The sequence below is a fragment of the Egretta garzetta genome, unplaced genomic scaffold (assembly GCF_000687185.1).
Source record: "Egretta garzetta isolate BGI_Z169 unplaced genomic scaffold, ASM68718v1 scaffold272, whole genome shotgun sequence".
NCBI lineage: Eukaryota > Metazoa > Chordata > Aves > Pelecaniformes > Ardeidae > Egretta > Egretta garzetta.
Window position 1 is genome coordinate 995,745 of NW_009258966.1, and position 11,196 is coordinate 1,006,940.

At 36.2% G+C, this 11,196-nt stretch overlaps 1 protein-coding gene across 15 annotated transcripts in view; it reads right to left on the reverse strand.

Moving 5' to 3' along the window:
• DMXL1 (Dmx like 1) overlaps positions 1-11,196 on the reverse strand; it is a 75,891-nt gene that overhangs the window by 40,721 nt on the left and 23,974 nt on the right. For 11 of the 15 annotated variants that reach the window (XR_004841443.1, XM_035890214.1, XM_035890212.1 and 8 more), the window contains 10 exons: positions 9,635-9,847; positions 8,684-8,937; positions 7,900-8,584; positions 7,254-7,375; positions 6,634-6,723; positions 6,230-6,329; positions 4,591-4,710; positions 3,544-3,768; positions 1,322-3,019; positions 629-739 (listed from right to left, as the gene is read on the reverse strand). Coding sequence is in view for 14 of the 15 variants with exons in the window: in XM_035890214.1 (XP_035746107.1) it covers positions 629-739; positions 1,322-3,019; positions 3,544-3,768; positions 4,591-4,710; positions 6,230-6,329; positions 6,634-6,723; positions 7,254-7,375; positions 7,900-8,584; positions 8,684-8,937; positions 9,635-9,847 (3,618 nt within the window). In the remaining variant the exon portion in view is untranslated. The remainder of the gene's footprint in view (positions 1-628; positions 740-1,321; positions 3,020-3,543; positions 3,769-4,590; positions 4,711-6,229; positions 6,330-6,633; positions 6,724-7,253; positions 7,376-7,899; positions 8,585-8,683; positions 8,938-9,634; positions 9,848-11,196) is intronic. The other 4 variants (XM_035890221.1, XM_035890213.1, XM_035890207.1 and 1 more) reach the window with 1 other exon arrangement.

The following is an 11,196-nucleotide window of genomic DNA, read 5'->3' on the forward strand; positions in this document are numbered from 1 at the left end:
CCTGATGCAGGTGAGGGGTGACAAGCCATGATATTGGAAACGCCATCAACTGTCATGATGACTAATGAAAGGGTAAAGACGCAATCACAGCCAGTCCTTTAGATTTGATCAGGCCTAAGCAAATCCATCTCATTCAGTCATCCGCAGTATCAGGTTGGAACTACTTAAAACTATACCAAAGAAAACTATTTGAAATACTTCACTGGATATTACAATAAATGTAGGAAAAAACATTTAAAGTCTGAGTACATGGTAAGAGGTTTTTTTCAACTATATTTTAAAAAACTAAGTGAATACATACTCTTACTTTTCTACTGCATTATTCCTGCAGAAGGTTATTGGAACAACATGGTACTAGAATTATAAAAAAGCCAGTTCTTTGGAGGAAATAGAAAAAAAATAAAATAAAAAGATTGTTAGAACAAAATCACTTTTTAAGACCTCCTCGTAAAATAAACCAGATTTTTTCTGCTCTGGCATACATTCATATAGAACAACTTTTTTTTTTTAAAAAAAAAAAAGCAACAAAATAACTCATTGGTTCTGCAGAGACATGTCAACAGAACAGCAATCATATGTACAGCTACGTCACTAACATTCACCTCTTCTAAGAAAACACATCCATTACCTTGGTGAAGCAGCTGAGCTCGATGTACAGGAGGAAGTGAAGTTGTTAGAAATGTGTGAAGCCGAACCGCCAATAAAAACTTTAAACCACACTCATCAAGAGTTTCTCCACCTAGAATTAAATATTTTTATAAGCCCTTTAGAGAAACTAAGGAAAGTAGCTAGTGGGTATATGTTAACGGAAGAAATACTTTACAATTCTGTGATTACTAATGCTTTAAATTGATAAATGTAATAGCTTAATTCACAATTCTTTCCTTCAAAGAAAGGGAAATAAGAAAAATTCAAATATAAAAAGTTTTGAAATTATTCGTTCTTAATGCAAGAAACAGAAAATGTGTTATCATATAAAAGATCCATGAACTTATTTCTCATTTTCTCTACATAGTGTAACAAACACTGGACATTAAGAAAGCTGTCACTTCAAAAGTGAACTAGAAACAATTATGGTATGTGGACTGATGGACCAACACTGGCATTAACAGTTAGCAGTATAAAATTCAATTTTATGAAAGCCTAAGTCTTGAAACTTTAGTTTAACAGTAAATACTGTGATGGCACAGTGAATAACGCAGGCTATGCTATGAAATAAGACTATGACGTGCTTTCATAAGCCAGAAAAATATTCCAAAAAAAACTCCTCAAAAAGGTTGTGAAGCGCAGTAGTACATTTAACTCAGAAGAGACAGCTTACCCTGATTTCTGTCTCTGCTTTCTCCAATGTCAGTACTGGTAGTAGCAATTGTATCTGCCAAGGCCATCAATGACATTTGCTCCATCCTAGTCAGACCTGGCAAGCTTGAATGAAGCAAGTGACGAGAAAGAACTTGAGCGTGCTCTGGTCCAAAGTAAGTTGGGCTATACTGAGAAAGATCAATGACTTTTGATTTTGAACTGTCTTCATCTGCATCAAATGTAACGAGTTCATCTGTACTTACAACTGTATTTTGAAAGAGATCTTCGTAACTGTCATTGGGCATATCTTTTTTATTTTGACTGTTTTGATTATTAGACTTCTCTGAACAGGAATGAGATGAATCATCATCCGCAGCAAGCAGAGCATACAAAGGCAGTGGTGGAACAGAGTCTATTTCAATATAGTCTGTAGTCTCAGTTTTGCTGAATGTTTTGGGATCTCTTGCAGTACTTCCACTAGCACTGATGGTCAGAGATCTGAGCCTCTTATCATGATTAGGTTCGGATTCATTTATAGCAACAACTTCTCCAGCAATGCACTTCACCAGATGGGACAGAATGGCTTTTGCTCTACGCACTTTACCAAGATCCATGAGTTCCAACAGTTGATATGGATGGTATTGGGGTAAAGTGGGAGATAATGTATGAGCTGCTTCAAAAAGACCAGAATCTTCCATTTCTGTAGACAGATCACAGGCAGATCTTTTCCCACTAAGTTTCTGTGCAAGGCTGGTCATAGATCTGGTCAAAGTTCGCTTTGGTGGATGCAGACCTGAGGCGGCTGACTGGCTTTGTTTCATTAAGCTAGTTATACATGGCATGCTTCCACTGCAGGAATCTGTACCAACTAGCTCCTGCTTGGCAGGAGATTGCCACTGGGAATAAACGTGCATTTCACAATCCATTCCAACTACAAGAATGCCATCACGCACCCAAGACAAGGAGACTGGAAAAGGAGGTGACCCTTCTACAGATGAAATCAAGTCAACACAACGCAGCAGAACAAACCTAGAAAGGCTGGTAGCCTTCGTATTGCCACTATGAGAGATTGCTACAATCTCCTTACCATTTTGTTCCTGCATTTTCCCAGAGACCTGACCAAACATATAAAGTTTTGATCCAATTCCCACTGTTAGAATATGTGAACCATCTTCCCTAGACATCCAATCTAAGTGTACCAAGTGCTTAGTGCTGGGCATAATATTCCCACCATGAGATAGAGAAATGTCTTGTTGGTTATATGCCACTAAATTACTATCAATACTAACATTAGAGTCTAACATGGTGCCTACCTCATCTAAATGAAGAGTCTGTTCTAGAATCCAAGAAGAACCCCCTGTAGATTCACATTCAAAAATACTAACATGCATTATAAAATCTTGAGAAAGATGACCATTTTTAGATGTTACCTGCTTGTATGCTACTGCTAATCTGTTCGTGTGTGCACAGCTAACTTCAGTTGGCCTTCCTGGAACATTAATAGCACTACTACTAAGAAGTCCATCTTCAATCAGTAATGGCCATTCTTCCCATACATACGTAACATCACTGTGTGCACTGTATTCTGGCATGGAAGAAGCTGATGATTCAGAGGTAACTCTGCATCTCCAGAATCGAACTTTTCCATCAGAGCATGAAGTTGCCAGCAGATAAGGTGCACGACAGACAGGGTATATGGAAGAAGAACTCAGATGTCCTAAAATTAAATAAAATACACTTTTACTGGGGGAAACATTAAAAAGCAAGTGAAAATTTAAAGATGTTTTTATTCAGTTATTTTATTATTCTGAAACAAAAAAATACCAGCACTTCCTCACAAAAAGGGTTGCTTGCAAACAAACATTTCCCATTCAGAAATCTAAAAAATCTTTGTATTTTTTGAAAGACTACTGATGGAAGCCTTAAAATTTAAGTATAGATCCTACAAAAAATGTCATGAATGACCGCAAAACCAAATTTGTATTTCTAGAATTCCCTTTATTGCAAGAATCTGGAGTTCAATAAATACTATACCTTAAAGAAAAGCTTTATTTTAGTATTAGTTCCAGGATCGAGATATAACATCAGGGGAGCAAGTTTTAGCAAACCTTTTGGATCCACCTACCGGCATTTTGATTTTAACAACAAATACCAAATTTACAATTACTTTATTTCTATTTTAAGACCAAAGTCAGAAAGGCGAGAATTCCTTATTTTAGTCTTTAAAGAAAAATTACAAACCTGCTGATGGCTTTACACTTATTATCTCTACTCCTTCTGGCAAATTCAACTCTTGACTATACACCATTTTGGAAGACAGAGTAAGCCAGCTGGTGCTCTGAAGGTTTGCTCTACAGGCCTGATACTTTTGAGTGAAAGGCGATTGGATCTTCTCTGGATCTGGTGAAGAATACAATTCTTCCGTTTGTGTTGCTGCTTCAGGTGCATTCACATCTATCTTTTCATCTAAAAAAGTATGCATTGTTAATGTAAGATTCAATGATTTCTTTTAACCTAACAAGTAATTTTCCTTACCTTAAAAGTTCCAAAAAGATAGATAAAACAACTTAAAATTTTAATTTCATTTTAATGAAATGTATTCCCACATTCACATTTAAAGAGAAATGCTAGCACACCTCAGATTAAATACTTCCGAAATTCTAGAACTGCAGAAGTTATAGCTTTAAACTCTTCAGACTTAAAACAATCAAACTGTAACCAGAAACACTAAAACTGCAGATGGAAAAGGTATGCATGTCGTTATCCACAGAAATTAATGCTTCATGAAGCACAAAACACCTGTAGATCCTGAAGAAATTCTGCGTTTGAACAGTAAGACAAATAACAATTTGGTTTAAATGACAGAAACGTGCATTATAACAGATTCCTCTGGTATGTAGTGAATACCAGATTTATGTTTTCTTAAAATCTTTAAATGTTACCAGAAAACTACTGAAGTATACCTTAGCTTACTTTAGAAGTTTTTGTGGTAGTTTGATAGCCTGAAAGAACCAACAGATTTCAGAACTTCAAAATTGTTCATAATTGTAATTGTTTCTCTGATGTTTAGGTGCTTGAGACTACGGTCCAATTTAGAACTAGTGTAAACTCAAAAACTGCAGAACAAAAACTTCACAAGAATGGGTTGTGATGAAAGCTTGTAATAGAAGAATTGCAAATTCTTTTCCAAAAGACAAAATACAATTTAGAATACGCTGAAAAGCAGATGTACTCATGATAGTGACCTTTTTTTTTTTAAAGCAAAAATCTACAAGAAAGAGGGCTTACCTATTGAGACAGGAATTGACTTCAAATGTAAATGCCACATGTGTAGTAATGAACGGTTTTGCGTATACTCTATTACTATTAAGTAGAATTTTTCAGAGAATCCATTCTGTTCTTTTCCTGCTGAAAAAAAATTCAGAACAGGAAAAATCTTAGGGGTTATTCAGCTGAAAGCAGAACTAAATTTTGCTGACTAGCAAATAAATATATCAAGCTATTGTAAACTAATACTGAAATGCAATGATCTGACTACATCCAACTCTTATATTTGTTTTTCTCAGTTTTATCACAAGCAATAACCACTACAATTAAAGGCACGCACATGAAAAACTGTCAATATTTTCTTCTGGAGAGGACCAAATATTTGCCTTAATTTACTGTGTTTAAAGTTAAATCCCAGAATGTACTGTCAGTTCTACACATTTGTCTTTTACATGCTTGTCTCTTACAGTTTCTTAGTGATATGTTACTGGCAACCACAACAGTTAAGACAGTGAGCTAGATGGAGGTTTGGCCTTCAACATGTAAAAAGTACACAAGTTGTATCCAGAGAAGAAATGCCATGTCAACAGTTGGGAAAGTTATAGCCTGGTCTAACATAGAGGCTCACCCATCATAACCCAGCCAGACCAACTGTATAGTCTGGAATGCACAAGAACCATAGAATCATTTGGTTGGAAAAGACCTTTAAGTTCATAGAGTCCAACGATACCTGTCCACCACTATGTCTCTAACCACCTCATCTACCCATCTTTTAAATACCTCCAGGAACGGTGACTCAAGCACTTCCTTAGATAGCCCGTTCCAGTATCAGGAGGTACAATGCTTCTTCCTAAGAAATTATTTGCTATAGTTTCACCCCCAAGAAAGACAACATGAGTTGTAATATAAGTAGCAGCTCATTTCTGGGGTGTGCACCCAGCCATTCTTCCTTATCATTGAAGTAAACTCATTATGACCAAGAACAAACAGTTAGTTTAGAGACAATCTTTCCTCCATGATTCCTCTGATCCTCCTTTAGGCGTGCATCTCCATAAAACATGATCAATAATAAGCTGTATTTGACCTGTGGGTTTGACATCGGGTTGCTTATGGTACTATAGAAAAACGCAAGTGTATTTGTTCTTTTTTTTTTTTTTCTAAAACAACATGACCTAAATATATACATGCTTTATTAAAGAGGAAATAGTGGGGTTTTTTTAAAACTAAAGAGCTTTAAAGTACTAGAAAATACTGTCTAATTAGAATATATGCAAGTGATATGCTTCTAATCCATTGTTTTTCAAAGGGTCCACTCAGCTTTGTCTACGTCACACCATACAGCTACTGGCTCTACATTTAAAACCCTTTCTCCCTCATTTAAGAAAGGTATCAGCAATGGAATACTTAATACAGTACATGATGGGTATCTCAATTTAAGCTACTTTGTCTAAATTTGGTTGCACACTACTCTTAAAGTAAGTGAAATACCCAAGAATTTCATTAGACTAGATTTTCTTCTTTGGTACATAAAGATCTCAAACAGAATAATAATGTATTTGACCTTAAAATGCTAAAAATGTATATAACAAGTTATTTCTCCTCTGTGGAATGAAAAATATAATACTTTGTCTTCAATGTTGAAAGAAAAAGAATTCTTTACCAGAGTCTGACAACTTGTTCTTCTCAGGTATTTCATTCTCCTGGTTATTTAAAATGAAGTCTTCTTGAAAAACATGGAATAGCTGTGTTTTCCTGCCATGCTAATAAAGTAAAAACACACACAAGAAGTGAACATCATGGATTGTACTGTTCAAAACTGCTCTCTAACATGGGAGCTTTTAACTTGCTTTTGAAGTTATACACATCAATGAAAGATTTCAAGAAAATGCACCTTCATGACTTGAATTTTTTTCATTTACAGGTACTATAAAACCAAAAGCAAATGCATGTCAGAATCAGTCTTTAAAAAGCTTATCTCTAACTGATGGAGAGCTACAAGTATAGCCTTATTATTACCACTTTTTAAACAAATTATGGTATAAAATGAATACAGCAATGTCTTACAAGCTCTGTGATGGCATCCAGTTCAATGATACATCCTGGGCGAGCTGTAGATTGCTGACTTATGATGTTAAAAACTTCACCAACATATTTCTGTTTAAAGAGAATCAGGGGGTCTTGTTAATTCAGTTTTGTGAAGTTCTGTGGCACAGCCTGCTAAGTAGGTGCAACAACACTAAGCAAATGTTAACTAAAGCATTAAATATACACTGGTTGTAATCTTCCAAGAACACAGGTAACATTCCCAGTTTTATCAAGAGCCACATTGGTTTTGATGGCTGAAAGGTGACAAGAACTTGCATCTCTCATCTGGAAAGCCTCACATTCAGCAGTTTACTGTCCTTTTCCCAAGCTGCATTGTCATCTGAACTTTTCCTCAGGATAGACAATGCACACACAGTTTGTTGCTCTGTTATTACTCCTTGTAGTGCAAGTTTTTCAGAAGTATTTCCCAACCAAACATTGGCCTGCCTCAATATGCAGAGTGTGAAATTAAATGGAATACAGTATGACTACAATGTGAAATCCTCAGCCCCAGCTTAAGTCAGCTACCAACAAATCTGAAACTAGTGCTCCTGAATTAAGTTCTAACCTCCAAAAACTTGAGACAGCTTTTCACTTACAGAAATTTCTGGATTGGAGAGCTCACACAGAAGTTTCTTAGCATCTATTACAGCTTGATATAATCTCAAATGCTGTCCATCACTAGCCACAAAGCAGGCACTTGGAGAATTACAGTATGCACCTGAAAAATAAGAATGCACAAAGTGCTCAAATATTCAAATACCAACTTTCTCCCTTTTTATGGCAAGAGGCAATTTTGAAGTTATGAAGGAAAACAATAAAGCATAAGAAAAATTATCTCTTGTTAATTTCTGTTCACAAGCAAGAACTACGAAGTCTAATGCTGCACTCAGCTGGCAAATCAAAACATATGAAAGGAAATAAGAATCCCATTTGCAAACCAGAGCAAAATCCACCTCTGCTTTTAATTGTTCAACATGCTCTAAAGTATGCACTAGCATCTAAGAACTGCATTAGCTCCTAAAATATCAAGTACATAAAAGTCAGCAGAAGAACACAGCAATTCTTCACACAGGAACAAACAATTTCCAAATATCAGCAGCCTGGAAATTTGAGAAATAAAGGACCCATGCTTAACATTTCTTCCAATGCATTCAAGTATACTACATTATCTATTTAATAACATTACTAGGTTATGTTACTTTTATTCTAAGAACACTTCACAAATCAGGAAATCAAACTCACCAAGGCAATAGCTGGGTATAAGTGTGGGCAACCATGCAACATTAGAAAAAGCCGAAACGTGAAGAGAATTGATCCGAGCAAGTTCAGAAACTCCACCAGAAAAGGACAGAGGCCCAACAGGGTCAACTCTCCAAAGAATAAGTTCACTGTACACCGCATTGGGATCCTGGGATGTTACATCTGCATTGCCTCTACTCTGAAGTCTTACTGGTGACTCCTGAGACTTTAAAGAATCATTTGCCTGTTTTGCATTCTCAACATCTGGTGAAATTAGAGCATTGTGATGCGAGGTTGTAAGCAGCAGTGGTAACACTGAGTGGCAAGCCAAGTCATTAAGATGAAAACGGTGGCCACAATATCGGGATTTATGTGAAATACTGAGTACAGTTGAAAAAGCAGATTCCTCAGCAAAACTCACTAGCCACTGGTTCAGTGACCCATCTGCATGTTTGGAAATCATCATAACATTGGGCGTGAAGATACTCAGTTTTAAACTGTTGGTTGATTTACTATGTCCAGAAGAGATAAGCATAGATGAAGAACGTGTAAGGCCAGGAGGCTTTTGTTTGCCTTGTTGAATAGCCAAGTCAACGTTTTTGGTACAAGCATACATCACTATACTTCTGCAAAGAGAGTTTGCATCACCCGTTGGAAATGCAACAGGAATTCTTGAGACAAATGACACCTGGAATTTTAAGAAATGGAGAAAGAATAAGTATTAAAGTTATTTTCCCATAATACTTCTCGCTATGTATCAATGCATAATCCAGAAAAAATAAAGTACCTGCACCTGGCGAAACATGCCAGGCTGGTATTCATCTAGCCAGTCCACATGCCATACCAGCAGTGAACCATCCACAGGATGTATACTGAATAGCATGTCAGCATTTTTACTCCATTCAGAAAGTAATACTTCAATTTCATGATCAATAATAGCAGAAGATAAAGGAACAAGGCTAGAATTTGGAGTAGTTTTCTCATCACCCAGTTCCTTCTTTTCTTGGTTTCCTTTTTGTTCATCTCCATTTTCATCAATTTCTAGAACACACACAGATATATATATATATATTATATTCAAAAGCATAAGTATAGCAAGCAGTGTCATTGAGGCACTGAAGCACCTTTCAGACCTTTTTTAAACCATTCATATAAGCACAGATTTAAAATAATGAAAATTTTAACCAGAAATGCTCTAGTGGACCTCAGTCAAAGACTAACCAACCAAAATAGTTTATATTGCACCTTAATTTGAAATACTTTTATTTTTCCACATTTTATATAAATTTTTGCATTCACAGGCAGAACAAAAGCAATCATCTCCAAATTTTATATATCTAAATTAATTTACTATGTTGTGTTATGGAATAAAGCTATTTAAATAAGTTTTTACATTAATATTGAAAACAGGAAAGTTAATTCTAAAGTTGCATCTGCTTTCTTAAACATGTTAAAATAACACACTTTCATGCAAAGGCCTCCAGGTCAGCCTAACTAATAGAGTTTTCAGCTTAAGATAACTCAAAATCTCCGGAACAACCATAAACAAATTCAGAATTTCTAGATACAGAATTTTAAGCTGCTTAGGTACTTCCAGTACAAGGGAAGGAAACGTATGGAAATGCTACTGTAACCTGGCTGTATCCTTACATGTCAATTTACCCACCTCTTACTTTACACGAACGTTACAAATTACTTTTTAAAATTAAAGCCATTTGTCTATGATAAGACTTTTTACCTTCTTCTGATCTGCCATCCATTTGATTAGATTCCTCAGTGTTAGTCTCAGGAGAATGATGTTCAAAACTCTTTTTAAGTTGTTGCAAAAATACTTCCATGGATAAGGTAAAATGAAGTTCTTTATTGTTTAGCCAGTGCACAACAAAAGGTCCGCTTTTTTCTTCATTTTCACCAAGACTCAGAGATGTGATAGAAGGGAGTAGAGGAATATCTACCAGAAAAAAATATTGGCGTTTTTGAAAATCAAGTCGTTTGGTCAAAAAACAATTTTAGAGAAATTGTTTTTAAGCAGAAAGCCTCCCATGAAAGAAATACACTGAGTATTGCCAGTTGACACTCATTTCACCAACATCATCTGCTTTCAGTATTAAATTGCTTGACTGCTACCACAAGAGATGTTCCACAGGAAGGCTGTTTGGTATGCTTACATTAGAATTACAGTATGGCCCTGCGCTGTTACATCTTCATGAAGTAACACTGTCCGTACAGGTTAACTTACCTTGTCTTTTGCTACTACAACTCAGTACAAATTAAATAATTTAAGCATAATTTCCCAACATTTAGTCCACAATGGAGGCTGCAGTAAGTATACACTGTAATCAAGGACCACATAATGACAGGGCTGACATGAGCAAGAACTAGTACAGCGACACTGTAACACCATCACATAAAGCCAGGACTTCCAATTCCTATAGATTCCGTTACTAATTTACAGTGCCCTATGATGCTACTTGGTGTCCCAGGTGGCTGTGAAAAACAAAGCAGTAAGCACAAAGTAAGTGACAGAAGCAAGTATCAGACTGCTGCAGAGTAACATCATCTAAATTAAGTGTGGCTAAAAAGCAGTTAGGTGATTTATTATAATTTCCTCAAACAGACCATATAGCAACATGCCAAAAGCTCAACCTGCATTTAATTTCCACCTAGAAGTCTCCATATATATTCTCATCTCTTTCTGTTCCCTATTTGTGAAGCATTACTCAAATTCCATGCCCTGGGAGATAAAATACTTTTTACTTTAATTTTGTTCTTTTTTCAAAGCCAGTGGTGGCTTTGAATTACTTACTCTCCAGTCTAGCCTAAGAAAATGATAACTGAGAGCACACAGATAAAGAAAGGACCACCATGACTACCAGCAGTTTTGTTGTGGGGAGGAGACAGAGCAGGGCAGGGAGGCAAGAAGAGTGCAGAGTATTTAAGAAATACAGTTTGTCTTCCAAAAAAAGGCCAATTAATACCAGTCCCAAGAATATTATAATACATTTGGCAAAAACAGAACTTGGAGGGAAGAATTCTGTTGACCTCTCTTTGGAAGACATAACCACAGTAAACATGAGTAAGAAGGTGAACAGGAAAGATAACTTTTCAGATTAGATTATAAATCTGCATGCTTTGAGTAGATATCAGAAGACTGCTGAAGAAACAATTCCGCCCCCCCACCCCACCCCCACCCCCTTCTCCTACCTCAGGACTACCAACTTCTAACTGATAGAATCATAGAATCATAGAATGTTTAGGGTTGGAAGGGACCACTAGTGGTCATTTAGTTCAACCCCACAT